Genomic DNA, 22,564 nt, shown 5'->3' on the forward strand with positions numbered 1-22,564 from the left:
AGTGCTGTCTGGCCATAGGCAGTGAATAGCTCTTGCTGTTTCATACACAGGCAGAGAGCATGTGCTATTCACTACCTATGACCAGACAGCACTTCACGAGTTTGATCTACCAGTCCAGCAGGACACCAAAGTCTGTGTGCTTTTGAGCAGACAGAATGCAGTCTGGACCAGAAGGGAGACCCCTAGTGGCCACATTTATAAGGCCATGAAAGTGATATACAAATGAGATTTTTTTTGTACTCCCCGTAAAATCTCTCGTAGCCTTCATTGGGGGACACCTATACTGCTGGGTATATGCTCTTGCCACTAGGTGGTGCTGACACTAGGAAAAAGTCAGCTCCTCCCAGGCAGAATATACCCGCCCACTGGAAGTGAGGTAATCTGTTTTGTCACAAAGCAGTAGGAGAAGCCAACAAAGACATGTCTGAAGGACCCTGGAAAAGAATCACGGATAAAGAACCAGAAAAGATCATCCGGACAAAAAATAAAAATAAAAAATGAAGATATGGGTGGGTGCGGTGTCCCCCAAATGAAGGCTAGGAGAGATTTTACGGGGAGTACAAAAAAATATATTTTCTCGGTCGCTCTTCATTGGGGAACACCTATACTGATGGGACGTACTAAAGCAGTCCCTTAGGGTGGGAACAACAACCACTAGAAAAAGGGAATCAGTCCAGAGACCGAACCCACTCGTCTAAGGTCTGCGGACGAGATCCCAGGCCAGAGACAACCGAGGCCCAGAAACGGAGCTCCAGGAACATCCCCAGTCCATGGAGATTGACTATGAAGCCAAAAGGAAGGGACCATCCTTTGCAAAGACTAAATCTACGGTCCATAGATAGAGATAAGAAAAGTCAACTAATAATAAAAAATAATTTTATTTATATAGCGCCTACAGATTCCGCAGCGCTTACAATTATGGGGTACAAACAACTAAGAAGCCAGATGGGCCAGAACTATCCAGAAAGTAGGAAATCAATCCCAAGGAACACAGAACCAGACGGAGGGCTAGCACGGCTGGGAAACAAAAATGGAAAAAAAGGGCACAACAAAAGAACCCCATCCTGGGTCGGCCAATTCAAGAGAACATGGTGGAAAGGGGCAAGGGAGAGCAGAAGGGGAGCACACAAGGTGGAGATCAGAAAACCACTGGAAAAAGAAAGACTGAAACTGGCTCAAGAGAGGCCTGGTGCACAAAATAGATGACCTAAACATCTGGAGACCCAAAATCCCTGTCCCAGGGGCCCGCCGCGAGCACCCAGAAGGTGAAATCAGTTCGATTGGTGTAATCCAGATGACTGGAACGCCCTCCATCTCTGAGTACATGGAACCCGAAGGAGGAGATGGAAAGTAATAACCAAAAAAGGAACGGAACGCCCTGAAAAGGAGCATCCTGGAACACCAGAGAGACAGACATGGGAACTGGAGGTTCCTGAGTCACTTGGAAGACATACACGGAAGGAAAAAATGGCCAAAAAAGGAGCAGAAGACCCTGAAAAAGAAGCATCCCGGAACCCAGAGCAACTGACATGGGTATGGAGGTTCCTGCATGACTTACACCTGAAGGGTACGTAAACCCAACGGCCGAGAAACACTCCGGGAAACAAACTTCTGTGTCGAGACAAGTGCGGTACAGAAAGACCACCCCACGATGGGATCACAGAAGTCTGGGCAGGAGAGCTACACATGCCCGAGACCTCAACCGTCACTAAGGCCCAAAGAACCAGAAGGACCGACCTAGAAAAGAAGGCACGCCACAGCATACTAGGATAGTGTTCAAGACAAGGAGACTAACCAGACATGGACCCCAGTGGTCTAAGCGGACCAAAGCAACATCCCGTCAGGACAAGAATGGAGGGGGAACAAAAGGGAAGGTAACTCCAGAAGACTGTAGTGTCAGTGTAGCGCAGCTTACGCCGACAAAACGAAGAGGAACAAACCCCTCCAGGGAGATTGCACCGAGGGAGGAAAAGAGCAATGGCAGGATCCAAACAGACGGTGCTAGACTGGCTGACGCCGAGCCATACAAGATCGCATTAACTCCTCCAACAGAGGAGAGAGCCAAGACTGCATGAGCAGCAGTAGATAACCAAGAAACAGGAAGAGAGCCAGGCTGCAAAAGTACGCAGCTCAGTTGATTGCTTCCAGCAAAAAAACAAGGGCCCAGCCAGATACCCCACCTATATAGAGGAGGGGAAAAACAAGTGGTGGTCGCAATGAAAACCAGGCCCAGACTATGCCAAGCTCCCTGAACCCCATACCCCCTGTGGAAAGGGGATGGTCAAATGTGCTAAGCACTATATAGGAGCAGGGAAATGCCATCCTAAGTCAAGGGGGCAAAGTACCGGGTGGATGTAGTCCCCAGGAACCCTGCAACAACATATTGAGGAATGAAGGAGCTAATTTGTGTCCCCGGAGAGATAGGAAATCTGGACACTGATGCTGGACACTGATACAAAGACGTGACTACAAATGAAAGAAGTACACGCCCCCACAGTAACCAAAGCGTTGAGAGGAACACCCCAACGTGGTGAAACCCTGGACCAGGAGGGCATCAACAGAGCCATCCTGGTCATTTTCTAAGACAACAGGGCCGGCATCTGAACCATCCCGCACAGGAGCCCATTACAGATACCTGGAGGCAAGGGGGGGGGGGGGGGGGCTGAACCGACTGTCGCCCCATCATGCCCCATGCCAGAACAGAGGTGCTCAACCGTTGGAAACAAGATCACAGGAAGGCCCGAGACACAGCCCACCGAATAAAAGGGAAGGTGGGCTCTACACTTGCAGAGTGGCCTAGCATATGTTGGGACACGAACATGGTTACCGCATGATAGTAGTGGGGTACTAAGACTGCAGACGCAAAAGAGAATGCAGACATCCAAAAGTCCGGCAGCATGGAAGACAGCTTAGCACCCAACAGTGTGTCACAACCATGCCCCAAGCAGACCACGTTACACCCTTAGAAAAAGGAACAGAAAATGCTGCTGTTTCTGTGAAAGTCCATGGAACCTGCAGGAAAGGCACACACCCCATCTCCTAATGGTGTCACACACCAGGACTGCTTGCTCAGATGCAAGAGACAAAGGCTGTGTGTGGGAAAGGAAACATGCAGACAGTCTACTGGGTTCACACTACGTTTTGTCCCATACGGGAGCGCATACGGCAGGGGGGAGCTAAAAGCTCGCGCTCCCGTATGTGACCGTATGCGCTCCCGTATGTCATTCATTTCAATGAGCCGACCGGAGTGAAACGTTCGGTCGGCTCATTTTTGCGCCGTATGCGCTTTTACAACCGGACCTAAAACCATGGTTGACCACGGTTTTAGGTCCGGTTGTAAAAGCGCATACGGCGCAAAAATGAGCCGACCGGACCGAACGTTTCACTCCGGTCGGCTCATTGAAATGAATGACATACGGGAGCGCATACGGTCACATACGGGAGCGCGAGCTTTTAGCTCCCCCCTGCCGTATGCGCTCCCGTATGGGACAAAACGTAGTGTGAACCCAGCCTAACAGGCAGGTATAAAAGATCCAAGTAAACCACCGAGACACTCTTTGGAACTTCACCTGGAAAATTAGTCACCGGACTGTATAGAAGATATTAACGGGAGAAATATTGCATGCATGTTACTATCTTCCGTCACAAAATAACGGCCGTTCTTAATAACGGGCTATAACGGGTTAAAAAGGATAATGTAAAAATCCCATAGACTAGAATGAGATTTTCAAACGGCCGTATAGGATTTTTTAACTGCCGTTTTACAGATGATTTTAAGACAGAACTTCGGATCTTTAAAACGGAGTAATTTTGTAGTGTGAAAGAAGCCTTATTGGTGTTCTGGTGCTCCAGCCTGCATAGCAGGCTGGGAGCAGCAGAAGACTGATTGGAGGCAAGTAAGGGCCCTCTCGCCATCCTCTCAGGTTTCACCACGATGGTCCCGATCAGCTCCGCTGAGCTGCCGGGATACTTTTCCTTTCGGTTTCCGATCAGTGATGCCTGGTATTAACCTTGGGTCCTGGCTGCTGATAGTCGGGACCCACCAGGTTTGTAGCGTGCTTAACTCGTGAACATGCTTCAAACCCCAGTAATGGGACCAGGGATTAAATGTACGCCCTTGGTCCTTAAAGGGGTAGTCCAGTGGTGAAAAACTTATCCCCTATCCTAAGGATAGGGGATAAGTTTGAGATCGCGGGGGTCCGACCGCTGGGGCCCCCCGCGATCTCTCTGTACGGGCCCCGGCTCTCCGCCGAGATAGCGGGTGTCGACCCCCGCACGAGGCGGCGGCCGACACGCCCCCTCAATACATCTCAATGGCAGAGCCGGAGATTGCCGAAGGCAGCGCTTCGGCTCTGCCATAGAGTTGTATTGAGGGGGCGTGTCGGCCGCCGCTTCGTGCGGAGGTCGACACGCCCCCTTCCCTCGGGCTGTCGGGGCTCCGTACAGGAGATCGCGGGGGGCTCCAGCGGTCGGACCCTCCGCGATCTGCAACTTATCCCCTATCCTTAAGATAGGGGATAAGTTGTAAACCACTGAGTCACCACTGGACTACTCCTTTAAGTACCAGGATGCAAGGGCGTGCCTGTACGCCCTTCATTCCCACCAGGTTAAAGGGGTACTCCGATGGAAAACTATTTGTTTAAATTAACTGGTGCCAAAAAGTTAAAACACATTTGTATATTACTTTTATTTTAAAAAATATTAATCCTTCCAGTACTTCTCAGCTGCTGTAAGCTACAGAGGAATATGAGTTGTTCTCTGCTGACACCTCTGTCCATGTCTTGAACTGTCCAGAGCAGGGGAGCTTTGCTATGGGAATTTGCTCCTGCTCTGGACAGTTCCTGACACTGACAGAGGTGTCAGCAGAGAGCACTGTGGTCAGACAGTAAAGAAATTTAAAAAGAACTTCCTCTGTAGTATACAATAGATAAGTACCGGAAGGATTAAAGGGGTACTCCATTGCCCCAGCGTTCGGAACATTTTGTTCCGAATGCTGACGCAGTTGTGTACCCCTTTAAGGCTTTTTAATATAAGTTACTTACAAATCTGATTAACTTTCTGGAGAAAGTTGATATGTAAAAAAAATAATTCCGCAGTAGTACCCCTTTAATGGGAGCTCATGGACGATGCAGCTCACACAGTATGATTCATACTAGGTCACTTATTTTATGCTGACAAGAAACTATTGTGCAAACTGAATGAGGTTTCACTTGCACAAAATACCACAAAAATCTGTGCTAGGACAAGAGATAAAACGTATGGATTTTGCAAGGTAAAATGTTCTCAATTTTTGTTGATATCTGAGATTTAGAAAATCAAAGCCATTTTCTACCAAAACCAGTCCCACGGCTGTCCTCGGGTTGTGTGTGGTATTACAACGTGGTTTCATTTACTTCAATGGAACGAAGCTATAATACCAGACTAACTGAGGACAAGAGCGGCGCTGTTACATTTCTGTGCGGCCCTAGTGACAGCTTGTTCTGCTGGCTCCCGCTACGGAGATTCTGTAGTGTGAAGGAGCCATTAGTCTCCAGGCTCTGTGTCACATGGTTAAAAGGGGTACTCCGCCCCTAGACATCTTATCCCTTATCCAAAGTATAGGAAATAAGATGTCTGATAACGGGGGTCCCGCTGCTGGTTTAGAGCATCTGGTGCAGCGCTGGAGGCTTGTGATGTCACAGCCACGCCCCCTCAATGCAAGTCTATGGGAGAGGGCGTGACAGCCCTCCCATAGACTTGGATTGAGTGGGCGTGGCGTCACGAGCCTTCACCTTGCATCGCCAGTCATCGGGCACGGACCGAAGTTTGCTCCGTGCACCGGATGTCTGGGGTGCCGCACCCTCGATCAGACATCCTATCCTTTGGATAGGGGATAAGATGTCTAGGGACGGAGTACCGCTTTAAGTCTATGGCCAGTGATTAGAGGAGCGGGCAGTCACTCCTAAGAACAATTCATCTCAGAAGGCAGGGGCCTCCGAAATAAGAGACTGGTCCCGTTCTGGAGACGGGAACCCCCCCCCCATCAGACACTTATCCCCTTTCCATTACACCTAGAGATGAGCGAACTTACAGTAAATTTGATTCGTCACGAACTTCTCAGCTCGGCAGTTGATGGCTTATCCTGCATAAATTAGTTCAGCTTTCAGATGCTCCGGTGGGCTGGAAAAGGTGGATACAGTCTTAGGAAAGAGTCTCCTAGGACTGTATCCACCTTTTCCAGCCCACCGGAGCACCTGAAAGCTGAACTAATTTATGCAGGAAAAGTCATCAACTGCCGAGTCGAGAAGTTCGTATCGAATTTACTGTAAGTTCGCTCATCTCTAATTACACCATTACATAGGGGATTAATTTTAACATAACCGGACAACCCCTTTATGAACACAGGCAATTTTTATATTTTCACACAAGCCCTTATAAACACAAAGAGTCTGCAGCATTCGCACAAGCGCTGTACCCCCATCTAATAGCCATGAATTCTGATACCCCTTCAGGGTAAGGTCACACCCAGCAGCACTGAAACAACTAACCTATGGTGCTGCAACCATTATAGATGTAGAGAACATTACAGAAAGAGAGAATTAGAGCTAAATTCTTCTAGGGACAGCACCACACCTCTCCTCAGTGGTAGGATGCAAACGGCTACTGTCATGTCCTGGCGGACCCCATTAACTTGCGCAGGGTCTGTCTGTGAGCCGGTAAAAAAAAAAAAATTTCTACCCAAAACTTAAAGGGTACCTCTCATCAAAAAAACTTTTGATATATTATAGATTAATGTATGCAGAATAACGTTACAATTGCATGTTATTAAACAATATGCTTCTTTCTATTTATTTTTCCACTTTGAAGAAATGACCACTAGGGGTCTCCCTACCAGCCCTGGCAGCAAGCATTTCAGACTCATGCTGGAGTCCTAAACACTACGAGCTGACAGTCTGCTTTGTTCACAAAGGAGAACACTCAGAGCTGCCAGCCTGCTTTGTTCACAGCCTGTTTGGCTGTGAACAAAGCAGGCTGGCAGCTCTGAGTGTTTAGGACTCCAGCATGAGTCAGAAATATTTGCTGACAGGACTGATCGGGAAAAATACAATAGAAAGAAGCATATTTTTCATTAACATGCTATTGGAAAGTTATTCAACATTCATTAATCTAAAATATATCAAAAGTTTATTTGATGAGAGGAACCCAGGAGCTCCACATAGCATAGCCCGCCGGCAGTGTGAACGAGCCCTTAGCACCACACCTGTCCCCAGCTTGTGTGGTATTACAACTTGGCTCCATTCACTTCCGTGGAACTTAGCTGCAAAACCACACCCAGCATATGTGCTCCCTAGTGTATGCAATACCATACACTACCTGAGGACAGTGTGGCGCTGTTTTTGGAAGAAATCATCTCTTGTTGACAAACACTCCTTTATGAAGTAAAACAATATATGAGCCTCCAACCTTTAGGCCAGACTTACCTCTGAAACCACGCTGACATGAACCTAAAAACTACAACACCATACATTAGCGCAGTCCAGCAACATGTGGACTCAACTACATAATACCAGTCCCCCCCAGCCAGTGTGCCGCCAACTATTGCAAAACTACAACTCCCAGCTAGGGTTGCCACCTGGCTGGTATTTTGGCCACCCTGCCAGTATTTTTATATTATAAATACCAGCAATGCAATGCACCCCTGGTTGGGAAACATTGACCTATACCAGTGGTCTTCAACCTGCAGACCTCCAGATGTTGCAAAACTACAATTCCCAGCATGCCCGGACAGCCAACGGCTGTCCGGGCATGCTGGGAGTTGTAGTTTTGCAACATCTGCAGGTCCACAGGTTGAAGACCACTGACTAGAGATGAGCGAACTTACAGTAAATTCGATTCCTCACGACCTTCTCAGCTCGGCAGTTGATGACTTTTCCTGAATAAACTAGTTCAGCTTTCAGGTGCTCCAGTGAGCTGGAAAAGCTGGATACAGTCCTAGGAGACTCTCTTAGGACTGTATCCACCTTTTCCAGCCCACCGGAAAGCTGAAATAATTTATGCAGGAAAAGTCAGCAACCACCGAGCTGAGAAGTTCGTGACGAATCGAATTTACTTTAAGTTCACTCATCTCTACCACGGACCTATACTATATACTACTATGTAGGCCAACATGCTGGGAGCTGTAGTTTTCATTTGGGGCAGCTGCTGAGCTGCAGGCCGTATTAGGGCATGGTGGGAGTTGTGGTTAATTATCTGCAACTACCAAATTTATTTTAAAAAAAAAAAGCAATTAAAAAGTCCCTTAAAAACAAAAATGGTACTGTTCAAAACTATAGATCGGGGCACAAAAAATAAAGTTATAGGGGTCAGAATAGGACTATCACCCCCGCATGTGCATCCTCTTAGATTACGCATTAGAGATGAGTGAACTTACAGTAAATTCGATTCGTCACGAACTTCTCGGCTCGACAGTTGATGACATCCTGCATAAATGAGTTCAGCTTTCAGGTGCTCCCGTGGGCTGGAAAAGGTGGATACAGTCCTAGGAGACTCTTTCCTAGGACTGTATCCACCTTTTCCAGCCCACAGGAGCAATTGAAAGCTGAACTCATTTATGCAGGATAAGTCAGCAACTGCCGAGCTGAGAAGTTCGTGACGAATCGAATTTACTGTAAGTTCGCTCATCTCTATTACACATATAAATTAAATTATCCAAATTAGCTTTTAATTTTTTTTGTAACAAAGATGGCAACCCTACTCCCAGCATCCCTGGACAGTAACAGCTGGAAGCACAGTAACAGCTGGAGGCACATTGCTTGAGAAGCACTGACATAGACATTACAGAACAATCTATTAGGCTTTTGTTATACTCCATGTGCTCAGGAAAGGGCACCCGTATACCTGAGGAGAAGAGCAGATAAACACCTCTCCTCCATGTCCTTAGGAGAAACCCCTGCTACACATCCTCAGTGTCAGCAGTATGGCAGCTCTCGCCTCAGCACACAGCCCTGACTGGCGGGAAGGACTGCTCTGCTTTTCCTCTACAACAGAACTAACAAACAACAAGCTGCAGGCACGATACTTGCTCTCTACTGCTCCCTAGCGTCCATCCCACTTAACGCATTTCCTTCGGCTCTATCACGTGTTCTGAGGACGGCCCGCTTACATGCCAATCACTCATATGCTCCTCCCTCTTACGGCTTCACTACGGTGGTGACGTCATATAGGTGCGACGGAAAATGAAGTAAGTGTATGTTGTGGCGGTCTGCAGTTTGTCTTGACGCGATATTTTGTAGTTTTTACAATTGAAGCTCTGGGATTAATCTGTACAGTTCCCCAGTATTGTGTTCCGTGGGTCTTTTACTCGTGGAGAAGACTGAACTGTCTGAATACAATTCCTTATGAAGATCACCGATACAATGGGACACGTGAGAGCAGTGTTTCCTAATCAGTGTGCCTCCAGCTGTTGCAAAACCACAACTCCCAGCATGCCCAGACAGCCAAACGGTAGGAGTTGTAGTTATGCAACAGCTGGAGGCACACTGATTGGGGAAACACTGCGTTAGGGTACAATGGCACTGCATGCCTGCTTCAGTTAATTGTATGCATTGGCATCCCGCAGAAAATGGACAAATATTGTTAAAGAAGATGTCCAGTGGTAGGAAACTTATGAATACCGTATTTTACATCATATAAGAAGCTCTGTCATATAAGACGCACCCAAACTTAAAGGATGAAAATCTAGAAAAAAAAGATTCTGAACCAAATACAATATAAAGTATAGGACAGTGATCTTCAACCTGCGGACATCCAGATGTTGCAAAACTACAACTCCCGGCATGCCCGGACAGCTGTTGGCTGTCCGGGCATGCCAGGAGTTGTAGTTTTGCAACATCTGGAGGTCCGCAGGTTGAAGACCACTGGTATAGGAGGTAATACTCACGTGTCCCCGCCGCTCCGGAACGTCTCTGCTGCCCGGTATCTTTGCCCTCCGTCGCCGCCATCACGTCGCTACGCACACCACTCCTATTGGATGACAGGACGGCGTGCACGACGACGTATTGACGATGAAGGAGAGCGCCGGCCATGCAGGGGATCCCGGCACGGAGCAGACACCGAGGAGGCAGGTAAAGTCCCTCCCGGTGTCCTGTAAGCTGTTCGGGATGCCGCAATTTCACCGCGGTGGTCCCGAACAGCCCGACTGAGCAGCCGGGCTAGTGTCACTTTCACTTCAGACACTGCGGTCAGCTTTGATCGCCGCATCTGAAGGGTTAATACAGGGCATCACCGCGATCGGTGATGTCCTGTATTAGCTGCGGGTTAATAGCCAGCCGCGGCGATCGCCGCATGCTGGCTATTAGCGGCGGCCCCCGGCTACTGAGAACAGCTGGGGGCTGCAGAGTATGGAGCGGGCAGGAATCCCGAGCCCGCTCCATACTCTCCTGTGAGCGCCGCAAGCATCTCCCCGTGCAGACGTGCCTCCTCCCCTCAACTCTCCGAAACTACAGCTGGGGGGAGTGAAGGCAGAGGACGCAGGTCTGCACGGGGAGCAAGAAGCCACGCCCCCTCATCTTCCCCCGCACGTCTGCAGAGCAGGGGAGAGAAGACAAATACACAGCTTCTCATCTCCCCTGCTCTGCTTCGGAGGACACAGGCCGCAGAGTACGGAGCGGGCAGGAGTCGGGAGCCCGCTCCATACAGACTGCAGATCCGCCGCACTTGTCAGGTCCGGCCCTGCTTGCCCGAAGCCGGGCTAAGGGGCGGACAAATTCACCTGCCCGGCGCCCAAAACTACTAGTCCCTGGCGTCGGGCGATAGGAATTCCACATCCCTGGTTTTGCAACATCTGGAGGTCCACAGGTTGGAGACCACTGGCGTACACTATAGAGTTCCAGCGCCGGTGTCGGCCCGCAACAAAGAGGAGGAGGGCAGTGCTTGACATCTGTGAGTAGTACCCCGCTGGCTGGGCTGATAATTAATTGGGGGGGAGCAGAACAGCGCAGGCGGGTAACATATGATTAGTTCCCCGATGTGGAGACAGCGCTGCGCTGGGCTGATAATTCATTCCCAAGGGGGAGGGGCCCAACCGGTATTGCGGTATGGGCTAAAATTCATATCGTGCAGCCCAAAAATGTCGGTATTCGGTATGAACCGGTATACCGCCCAGCCCTAGCATCTTGGCTCCTAACATTTTATTTTTTTTGCTTGCTCCTAGATTCTTAACAAATATGGCAAGATCCCATTGATGTTTGCCATTAACCCTTCAGATGCCTTGTTAAATACTGATCATGGCATGTAAGGCATTAGGAGTGCTTTGTAAGACTCATCGGATGACCCACAGCATGATTGTGGAGGTCCGATGAGACAAGATGGCTGTTGGAGTTCTGCGTTCTTGCTCAATGCTGCTCTGCTTTCATTCACTGGTATGTGTTGAAACCTAAGTATTTCTCTCCTGGCCTGGTATAGTGTAGTCCCCGTACTCTCCTGGCCTGGTATAGTGTAGTCCCCGTACTCTCCTGGCCTGGTATAGTGTAGTCCCCGTACTCTCCTGGCCTGGTATAGTGTAGTCCCTGTACTCTCCTGGCCTGGTATAATGTAGTCCCTGTACTCTACTGGCCTGGTATAATGTAGTCCCTGTACTCTACTGGCCTGGTATAGTGTAGTCCCCGTACTCTACTGGCCTGGTATAGTGTAGTCCCCGTACTCTCCTGGCCTGGTATAGTGTAGTCCCTGTACTCTCCTGGCTGGGTATAGTTGTAGTCCCTGTACTCTCCTGGCTGGGTATAGTTGTAGTCCCTGTACTCTCCTGGCTGGGTATAGTTGTAGTCCCTGTACTCTCCTGGCCGGGTATACTGTAATCTCCACCATCTCCGGTGTTCTTGCGTTGCTCTATTGTGCAGTGCAGCCACATGGGAGGGAACACAGGGAGTATGTGTATTCCCTTAAGCACCGAGAGGGGGTTTGTCGGGAGGGTTTTTTGTTCTTTTCTTCCTATGATTAAAATTGTCATCTTCTGACCCCTTTATCTCTTATTTTTCCATATACCGGGCTGTATGAGGCTCATTTTTTTCCGCTGTGATCTGTAGTTTTTATTGGCACCATTATTGTTTTGACTTTTTGGTCACTTTTTAATACATGTAATTTTTTTCTGGTATATGAAGTAACCAAAATTTTTCAATCCTGTTATTTTATTTTTTTTCTTTACGTTGTCCGTGCAGTTTCATTAGTTATATTTAATATTTCTGACATTTACTCACGCGGCAATACCACATATATTTATGTTTAAATTTGTTTACATTATTTTATTTAAAAATGGGAGGGGGAAAGGGGATTCAAACTTTTTGTTATTAAGCTAGGGGCTTATTAACATTTATTACCTTTTTGTTTAAAAAAAAAAATTTTCTCTCACAATTTGATTAGTCCCCATAGGGCACTGTTTTCCAAACAGTGTGTCTCCAGTTCTTGCATAACTACAACTCCCAGCATGCCCGGACAGCCAAAGGCTGCTGGGAATTGTAGTCTTGCAACAGCTGGAGGCACACTGTTAGTTTGCTATGGGGACTATTAGATGCAATCTTGTGATTGTAGACACTGAACAAGGTTGTGCCATAGGACAGCATTGATCAGTGTTATCGGCGCTCCATTACTACTGGCTGCTGACGCTGCCAGCATTATTAGAGCGCCAATCGGACAAGCCGGAGGCAGGTAGGAAACCTCCGCCCATCCTCTCAGCTGATCGGACCCAGTGGATTTTACCTGTGTCCCGATCAACTCCACTGAGCTACCGACACTTGATTTCGGCATTTTAGACGCTGTGATCTGGATCGGTGATGGCCGGCATTAGCCAGTATGAAGCGCGCTCAGCTCCTGAGCTTGCTTCATTCACCTGCCGCATGGCTGCGCCATTTTTTTACGGAGGCCGGCCGTGGTGGGGTTAACCTCCTCACCTGTTGTACGCCGTCGCCAATCACAGGAGGAGAGTGCAGTCACGTGGACTGCGGGGACAATTCTCACCACCAATGAAGGTAGAAGAGCGCTGTTAGGTGGTTTTGCTGCGCCAATCCTCGCTGCCACCACAGGAGCCCATGCCGCAGTCACAGAAGCTCCTAACGCCGCCACAGGAGCTCTTGTCGTCGGGCTGCTGTCACCAGAGCCACTACAATGCTGCTGCCGGGGAGCAGATAAATAATCGCACTTTTTTGTGATATATCGTGCAGGCCTACTGTGCGGCTTTATTATAGTAGCAATTTATCTGTAGAAATAAATAAACCATTCACAATGGAGTCACAAGTAGGTCACTGACGCATGCACTGAAGTCAATACTGGCAAAATTAAATGCAGCCTGTGACCAAAAATCCATCAGAGCTGGATTTTGTGTGACAGTGGTCACGTTATGTTGCAAGTTTTATTGACTAGATATAATGTCTCAATGCAACCCTGCGACCAGAGTCCAGACTTCAAATATACCTGTTGCAATTCTGGTAGGAAGATAACATACATTTGCATAAGAACATTTTGTTTTCATATATTTAGTATACTTTGTGAACAGATAGTGATTGTTCTGGTTTTGTTGGGGGAGATTTATCAAAACCTGTGTAGAGGAAGAGAGGTGCAGTTAGCCATGGCAACCACATGGCAACCAGTCAGATCACATTTTCTATTTTTAGGGTAGGGTCACACATAATGGATCCGCCCGTGACCCAACCCTATATTGTGCCTCCAGCTGTTTCCAAACACATACAAGCAGCCAAACGGACCTGCAAGTCGGTGCGAACACTTGCAGTGTACTCGGACATTGCAGAGCAGCCATGATGTCTGAGTACACTGCGCACGTGCACGGTGACTCGCTCGTACCGGTGTGGCTGCTCGTACCAGCTGATTACTGCTGGTCACCGGTGGATCCGCTGTGTAAAATATGCTGTGGATCTGTTACTGATCTCTTCCTATAAACAGGTTTTAGATAAATCTCCCCCACTGTACATATATATGTGTGTGTGTGATATTTATAGGTGACAACTTATAACTTTTCTTTACTCTTCTGCAGTCCTTTAACAAAAGTAAAGTTGATCAATGAGCTCAATGCTCGTGAGGCCAAACTTGGTGTAAAGGATTCGGTGTCTTGGCATCAAGACTACAAAGACAGCGCATGGATTTTTATGGGTAAGTTAAACACCTTGGGGGAAATTTATCAAAACCTGTCCAGAGGAAAAGTTGTTGAGTTGCCCATAGCAACCAATCCGATTGCTTCACAGGCCTTTTCAGAAATGAAAGAAGCGATCTGATTGGTTGCTTTGGGCAACTCAGCAACTTTTCCTCTGGACAGGTTTTGATAAGTCTCCCCCATTGAGTGTGATTATGTTAAAGGAAACCATTGTGGTCACAGAGCCTTGTTTGTTAGGACAACTGTTGCAGTAGTGGTGGTCAGCATAGTATATTGGACCCTCAGATGGCTGGGTGGTGTGTCAGAAAGACATTACTACGTTTGTGAAAATTGCTCATTTATTTCCATAAATCCCATAGTGGAGAGAGCCAAGCATATGTTCAGCTATTTAGTCACCACCTTGCTTAACTGGATTGAAGTGGCACGAAGACAGAGGCTGTTTCCCCTGTCAGACATTTATGCATACCCTGTGGATATATAACACTACTTTTGTTTTTCAGGTGGGCTGCCGTATGAGTTGACAGAAGGGGACATCATCTGTGTCTTCTCACAGTGAGTTTATTGCACTACATGGTTCCTCTTCCTACTAATATTTTTAAATTATATATAATGATATATATATGATGCATTTTATACTGTGACCACAATACACCTGTGTATACAGTCATGGCTGTAATTGTTGGTGCCCCTGAAAAGAAAAATAAGTATTTCTTACAGAAAAGGATTGCAGTAACACATGTTTTGCTATACACATGTTTATTCCCTTTGTGTGTATTGGAACCAAACCAAAAAGGGAGGAAAAAAAGCAAATTGGACATAATGTCACACCAAACTCCAAAAATGGGCTGGACAAAATTATTGGCACCCTTGACTTAATATTTGGTTGCACACCCTTTGGAAAAAATAACTGAAATCTGTGGCTTCCTATAATCATCAATTATCATCAACTGCTCCAGGTCTCTCTTATTGGAAGGCACCTTTTCCCAACAGCAATTTTAAGATTCCTCCACAGGTGTTCAATGGGATTTAGATCTGGACTTATTGCTGCCACTTCAGAACTCTCCAGCACTTTTGCCATCCATTTCTGGGTGCTTTTTGACGTATGTTTGGGGTCATTGTCCTGCTGGAAGACCCAAGATTGCGGATGCAAACCCAGCTTTCTGACACTGGGTTGTACAGTGGGATCCAAAATCCATTGGTAATCCTCAGATTTCATGATTCCTTGCACACATTCAAGGCAACCAGTGCCAGAGGCAGCAAAACAACCCCAAAACATAATTGAACCTCCACCATATTTCACTGTAGGTACTGTGTTCTTTTCTTTGTAGGCCTCATTTAGTTTTCGGTAAACAGTAGAATAATGTGCTTTATTAAAAAGCTCTATCTTGGTCTCATCTGTACACAAGACCTTTTTCCAAAAGGATTTTGGCAAAATGTAGTCTTACTTTTTATGTCTCTGTGTCAGCATTGGGGTCCTCCTGGGTCTCCTGCCATAGCGTTTCATTTCATTTAAATGTTGACGGATAGTTTGTGCTGACACTGATGCTCCCGGAGCCTGCAGAACAGCTCGAATATCTTTGGAACTTGTTTGGGGCTGCTTATCCACCATCCAAACTATCCTGCATTGACACCTTTCATCAATCTTTCTCTTCCGTCCACGCCCGGGGAGATTAGCTACAGTGCCATGGGTTGCAAACACAGACACACAATGCAAAGACTAAGTAAACTTCTCTCCTTTTTATCTGCTTTTAGGTGTGATTTTTATATTGCCCACACCTGTTACTTGCCCCAGGTGACTTTAAAGGAGCATCACATGCTTGAAACAATCTTATTTATCCGCAATTTTGAAAGGGTGCCAATAATTTTGTCCAACCCATTTTTGGAGTTTGGTCTGACATTATGTCCAATTTGCTTTTTTTTTGTTTAGTTCCAATACACACAAAGGGAATAAACATGTGTATAGCAAAACATGTGTTACTGCAATCCTTTTCTGTGAGAAATACTTTTTCTTGAAAGATTTCAGGGGTGCCAACATTTACGGCCGTGACTGTAACCAGCAGTCATGCTCCAATGTTGTCTTCTTTAAGTAACCAAAACAGGCAAACAATAGTGGCATGCTACTGTTTATAAATCGTCCTGGGTACAATGGCCCCCACTCCCACTCTTACATGTTTAGCTTAACCCCTTAAGGACGCAGCCCATTTGGGCCTTAAGGACGCAGACAATTTTATTTTTACGTTTTCGTTTTTCCCTCCTCGCCTTCAAAAAAATCATAACTCTTTAATATTTTCATCCACAGACTAGTATGAGGGCTTGTTTTTTGCGCGACCAGTTGTCTGTTGTAATGCCATCACTCACTTTACCATAAAATGTATGGCGCAACCAAAAAAATACTATTTGTGTGGGGAAATTAAAAAGAAAACCGCAATTTTGCTAATTTTGGAAGGTTTCGTTTTCACGCCGTACAATTTACGGTAAAAATTGCATGTGTTATGTATTCTTTGGGTAAGTATGATTAAAATTATACCCATGATAACATACTTTTCTATTAATGTTGTTGCGCTTAAAAAAAAAATCACAAATTTTTTAACCAAATTAGTACGTTTAAGATCCCCTATTTTGGAGACCTATAACTTTTTTAATTTTTCCGTATAGGCGGCGGTATGAGGGCTCATACGCGGTGATCTGTACTTTTTATTGATACCATATTTGCTTATATAAAACTTTTAATACATTTTTTATATTTTTTTTTGGGTGAATAAAATGTTATAAAAAAGCAGCTATTTTGGCCTTTTTTTTAATTATTATTATTATTTTTTTACATTCACGCCGTTCACCGTACGGTATCATTAACATTTTATTTTAATAGTTCAGATATTTACACACACAGTGATACCAAATATGTATATAAAATATTTTTGGGGGGTCAAATAGGGAAAATGGGAAAATTTTTGTTTTTATTGGGGGGGAGGGGGTTTTCAAATTTTTTTTGACTTTTTTTACTTTTATTTTTACACTTTAATAGTCCCCATAGGGGACTATTTACAGCAATCATTTGATTGCGAATGCTGTTCAGTGCTATGCATAGGGCATAGCACTGATCAGCGTTATCGTTCATCTTCTGCTCTGGTCTGCGGGAAGGCAGATCAGAGCAGAAGACGCCCGGAAGGCAGCGGAGGCAGGTGAGGGGACCTCCGTCTGCCGTGCTGGATGATCGGATCGGCGTGGCAGCGCTGCGGGCGATCCGATCATCCATTTAAGTGACCGCGATGCTACATATGCCGTGATCTGTATTGATCACGGCATCTGAGGGGTTAATGGCAGACATCCACGGGATCGCGGATGTCTGCCATTACCGGCGGGGCCCTGGCTGCGATCAACAGCCGGGACCTGCTGCACATGATCCGGGCATCACTCCGATGCCCGCGGTTATGCTTAGGACGTAAATGTATGTCCTGGTGCGTTAAGTACCACCTCACCAGGACGTACATTTACGTCCTTCGTCCTTAAGGGGTTAAATGTAGAAGTCTGGTGGGAGATTTTTTTTTATAATTATGGCCATTGTTTGGGGTATAAAAATAAATAAACATATACTTACCTCCAGTGCTCCTGCTGTGCTTCCGGTATCCTGCAACCACCTTCCTGAACTGCAACATGACTGTCATCTATAGGAGCACCCAGGCCCAGTGTGTCATACTTCAGCTCAGCAAATCGCTGGCCGAGGCGAGACATCACCGCAGCCAGTTTTATATTCATAGAGCTACTTCAACCCTTTTTTTTAGGATTGTGTGAGATGTGAAAAGTTTTACTTAGTGAGGATCTCCATGTTGAGACCCCCGCCGATCAGAGAACAAGCAGGGAAAAGCATATGGTAGCTTCACTGATCTGTGGCCCATTATAAATCTATGAGGCTGCAGGACGGAGATCACTGCAAGCCAGGGAGTAAAATGAGCTTCACTATGATCCATGGAGGGCTTAACAACAAGACCCCGACTAAACAAAACATTTCACATGTCACTGTGACATTTCAAAAAGTTTTTTGAAATGACAGGGACACTTTAAGGTCTTACTCTCATTTAAAAATATTTTTGACATTGCAAAAGTTATGATGAGTCAGAGTCTGGGTGCTGAGACCCCGACCAATCGCCAAAAAAAAGAGAGAAGTGCTTAGCTGAATGGTGTCCTTGCCTGGAGAATGACTCAAAGTTTTTCTATAGAATCCGTCTTCTGCAGCGAGGAGACACTGGGGAAGGACAGCACTCAGCTGAGTGTTTATCTCTGTTTTAGTTATCAGTGTTGGTCTCCGCACCCTGACCCTAGCCTATCAAAGCTTTAAAAATTAATCTGTGACATGTCAAATTTTTTTAAATGACAGTAACACTTGAAGCTATATAATGTATTAGATGCTTTAATAAACAATGGCCAGATAGTGCTCATGAACATTGCGTGTAAATGAAGGGACCAGGAAATACATGGCTACATACAAGATACCTTTCTTATAAGAACAATCCGCAGAGAGGGCCTCGTCCTTTACATACAAATGAAAAGTTTTAAAAGTCTTGCTTTCTAGCTTTGACCAATTTAATATTTGTCTTTTTCTTGTTGTGTTTCTAATACTAGTCTGTATTTTTATGTAGATATGGGGAAATAGTAAATATTAATCTGGTGCGTGATAAAGTAACAGGACGCTCTCGTGGATTCTGCTTTCTGTGCTATGAAAATCAGAGAAGTACAGTGCTGGCTGTAGACAATTTTAATGGCATTAAGGTGAGTGAATAAAATCTATAAAATTTATTAGTTATAGTCTTTATACATGAAGAAGGAAAATTATTTAGTGGCTACTCCTGCTTTGTAGGCATTGAAAAGTCCCACATGATTGTGCAAGCCTCCGTTTGGTTAAAAAAAGGTCTCTTTTGCCTTTTGATGCCAGTCACGCTTCTTTTTAAAACAAGTTGGCATGGCCTGGTGTAAAAGAGGGCATGGCCTTACCACACTTCTAATTTATTACAATATACACCAGTGAGCTAGCGCACATTGTAGCTGAAATCTACACCAGCTCGGAGATGGTGTACATTGCAAAGTGCAGCGTGCGGGCAGCTGCAGCAATTCCTGATTCATTAAATATTATTAAAAAAATTATGTACGGTAATAAATGTGAGAAATCCCCACCCCTAAGAAAAGTTAAAATCACCCCCCTTTTCCTTTTTTTTTTAAATAAAATAATGTAAGTAGAAATAAGCATAAACATATTTGGTATCGCCACATGCAAAAATGCCCTAACTATTAAAGAGGTACTCAACCCCTAGACATCTTATCCCCAATCCAAAGGATAGGGGATAAGATGTCTGATCGCGGGGATCCCGCCGCTGGGGTCCCCCGCAATATAGCATGCAGCACCCACTTGTATCTGCTTCTGGCAGTGCTGGAGGTTCTGGCTCCCGACCACGGGAACGGAAGATTGTGATGTCACGGCTCCGCCTCTGTGTGACGTTACGCCCCTCTCCCTCAATTCAAGTATATGGGAGGGGGCGTGACAGCTGTCACGCCCCCTCCCATAGGCTTGCATTGAGGGGGGCGGAGCTGTGACGTCACAATGCTCCGGGGACTGATTTTAACGGGGTGCGGCGTGCAAGATCACGGGGGTTCCCAGCGGTGGGACCCCTGCGATCAGGCATCTTATCCCCTATCCTTTGGATAGGGGATAAAATGTCTAAGCGCCGGAGTACCCCTTTAAAATATAACAATAATGAGACTGCACTGTGATTGGCGTAAAATTAAAAAAACATACCAGAGTTGCAAATTTTTTGTGCTTTTATTATTATTTTTTGTTAAAGCATTAAAATAAAACAAAACCTATATAAATTGAGTATCATTGTAATCATATTGACTTACAGAATAAAGATAATGTGTCATAAAGTGCACTGCATAGAATGCCAAAGTAGTTTTTATAAAATGTTTCAATAAAACATACAAACAAGTAAGATATGGAATTAACTAGAATATAGACTTCTTCGTTCCACTCAACATACAAACAAACAAGGGAACAGTTTGTTACTATGTAATGATAAAAAAACTAAGAATAAAGTCTGTTATTCATCAAAGACAAACCTAAATACATAAAATAAAGGAAGTAACTAAAGATTATAACCTTCAAGCTAAGGGTAAATATAATTCTGTGCACAGCATAATACACAGCTGTGCACAGCATAGAAATAAAACCAGTCTTTCCACCCCTCCCAAAATTTACAATCAGTACAATTTGTCCCACATAAAACAAGCCTTTTATATGGCCCTGTAGGCTAAAAATGTAAAGAGTCATGTATTTTAAAAGGCAAGGAGGACAAATCAAATAGCAAAAATGCTTTCCTGAAGGTTGATATGTGAATCACCAGCCTTTAATCACCCCCATGGAATTTTTCTTTTACTGTTTGTTCTTCTCTGGCAGCTGAGAGGGCGCACAATCCGTGTGGATCACGTAGCAAATTATCGTCCACCTAAAGATGGTGAGGATATTGATGAAGTGACCCGGGTCCTGAGGGAGAAAGGCTGTGGTACGAGGACACCTTCACCATCTTCGTCAGAGGAAGATGTGGTGGAAGTGGAAAGGCCCAAGAAAGGTGATGTTTCCTTTTTCTTGTGGTTGCAGGTCAGGTGAAGAAGTTTCACTCTTCTCAGTTACATTAAAAGAAGAAATATACTGTTGCTCTAAACTACCGTATATACTTGGGTATAAGCCGACCCGAATATAAGCCGAGGCCCCTAATTTTACCCCAAAAACCCAGGAAAAGTTATTGACTCGACTATAAGCCTAGGGTGGGAAATACATTATCCCCCCATGTAATCATCCAGACCCCCCCCCCCCCCCCCCCCGTCATCATCACCGCCTGTCAATCCCTTCATCAGTGGTCTTCAACCGGCGGACCTCCAGATGTTGCAAAACTACAACTCCCAGCATGCCCGGACAGCCATTGGCTGTCCAGGCATGCTGGGAGTTTTAGTTTTAAAACCTCCGGAGGTCCGCAGGTTGAAGACCACTGCGGCCTTCGTCATCATCCCCCCCCCCCCCCCCCTTCATCATCACCGCCTGTCAATCCCTTCATCAGTGGTCTTCAACTTGCGGACCTCCAGAGGTTTCAAAACTACCACTCCCAGCATGCCCAGGGGGCCTCTTCTTCCGCGTTTCGGCCCCAGAGTAGTGATGTTGCCTTGACGACGATGGGGGGGGCTGGATGATGACGAAGGCCGCAGTGGTCTTCAATCTGTGGACCTCCAGAGGTTTCAAAACTACAACGCCCAGGATGCCCGGACAGCCGATGGCTGTCCGGGTATGCTGGGAGTTGTAGTTTTGAAACCTCTGGAGGTCCGCAGGTTGAAGACCACTGATGAAGGGATTGACAGGCGGAGTTCACTCGAGTATAAGCCGAGGGGGGCGTTTTCAGCACGAAAAATCGTGCTGAAAAACTCGGCTTATACACGAGTATATACGGTAATCCTTTATTCACTGAGCATGACTGTCACAGTGCAGGGCTCCGACCTTCTTTACCTTAAATATTAGGTAGTTATATTTCATACATTAGTTTATGTACTGTGTGAGCAATGGGAAATTGAAAATTTTTATGTAAATCATATAAAACACAAATTTAATGTTTTTGTCCTAACAGAGAAAAAGAAAAAGAGAAAAAAAGACAAGGACCGCTCAAAAGACCAAAATAGTGGAAAGGTCGTGAAGGCGATTAAACAAGAACGTGATGATCCAGGGTATGAAAAATACAATACTAAACAGCAAAGTTCTAGAGGTAGTCGGAATACTTCCCCAACAGATACTGGTTCAAGAAGTATTTCTAACCCATCACATTATGACAAGCACCGAGGTCATCATAGTGGGTCTGACAGACATACCGAACAAAAGCATAAGATACCAGAAAACAGACACAGAGATGATGGATCAAAAAGGCCGAAAGAATATGAGACGAGAGAACACGACAAGAGGAGAAAATGACTGTAATTAGATTTATAGTAAAGGGAGTCATCCAGGAGGATTTAGGCCCCAAAATTGCCGCCAACCTGTCATCCAGTATGAGTGGAGCGCATGCCGTCTGCAGCACAGCTCCCCCCCCCCCCCCCACTATCAGCTACTTATCCCCTAACCTGTGGATAGGGGACAAGATCATTTTGTCTGGAGTTCTCCTTTTAAAGTGTACAGTGCCCATTTTAAATTATAAAAATAAAAACCACATTCATATAATCTGTCTGCTGAGTTTGTATATCCTAAGATCTGTGAGGTCTCAGTGCTGACACCTTACTGATCAGGAGAACAAGCCAGGAGAAGAGTGCGGCATTGCTGCTCACTCCCCATGTCATAGTGACCTTTGTCTTGCTCCTAAATAGACTTGTATGGAGAAATTTATCAAAACCTGTGCAGAGGAA

At 45.7% G+C, this 22,564-nt stretch overlaps 2 protein-coding genes across 4 annotated transcripts in view; one reads left to right on the top strand and one right to left on the bottom strand.

The window, feature by feature from the left end:
- MPP1 (MAGUK p55 scaffold protein 1) overlaps positions 1-9,013 on the bottom strand; it is a 75,695-nt gene extending 66,682 nt beyond the window's left edge. The window contains exon 1 of one of the 2 annotated variants that reach the window (XM_056537926.1): positions 8,878-9,013. The gene's annotated coding sequence lies outside the window, so the exon portion shown is untranslated. The remainder of the gene's footprint in view (positions 1-8,877) is intronic. The other variant, XM_056537925.1, reaches the window with a different exon arrangement.
- Positions 9,014-9,082: 69 nt separating this feature from the next.
- On the top strand, positions 9,083-22,359 carry RBMX2 (RNA binding motif protein X-linked 2). Of its 2 annotated transcripts, none has more exons than XM_056537927.1 (6): positions 9,083-9,220; positions 14,021-14,136; positions 14,638-14,689; positions 18,775-18,904; positions 20,583-20,754; positions 21,799-22,359. In XM_056537927.1, exons 1-6 carry the CDS (start codon positions 9,216-9,218, stop codon positions 22,134-22,136), a joined length of 813 nt encoding a protein of 270 aa, XP_056393902.1. In that variant the 5' UTR covers positions 9,083-9,215; the 3' UTR covers positions 22,137-22,359. The 2 variants fall into 2 exon arrangements, with proteins under 2 accessions (XP_056393902.1, XP_056393903.1); XM_056537928.1 differs by lacking the exon at positions 9,083-9,220 and adding an exon at positions 13,803-13,929 and having other exon boundaries at positions 21,799-22,358.
- The last annotated feature ends 205 nt before the right edge of the window (positions 22,360-22,564 follow it).

The sequence above is a fragment of the Hyla sarda genome, chromosome 9 (assembly GCF_029499605.1).
Source record: "Hyla sarda isolate aHylSar1 chromosome 9, aHylSar1.hap1, whole genome shotgun sequence".
Taxonomy (NCBI): Eukaryota; Metazoa; Chordata; class Amphibia; order Anura; family Hylidae; genus Hyla; species Hyla sarda.

Coding starts and splice junctions, on each gene's coding strand:
- RBMX2 (XM_056537927.1), top strand. Junction 14,690..18,774: donor ATCATCTGTGTCTTCTCACA/GTGAGTTTATTG, acceptor ATTTTTATGTAG/ATATGGGGAAATAGTAAATA. Junction 18,905..20,582: donor ACAATTTTAATGGCATTAAG/GTGAGTGAATAA, acceptor CTTCTCTGGCAG/CTGAGAGGGCGCACAATCCG.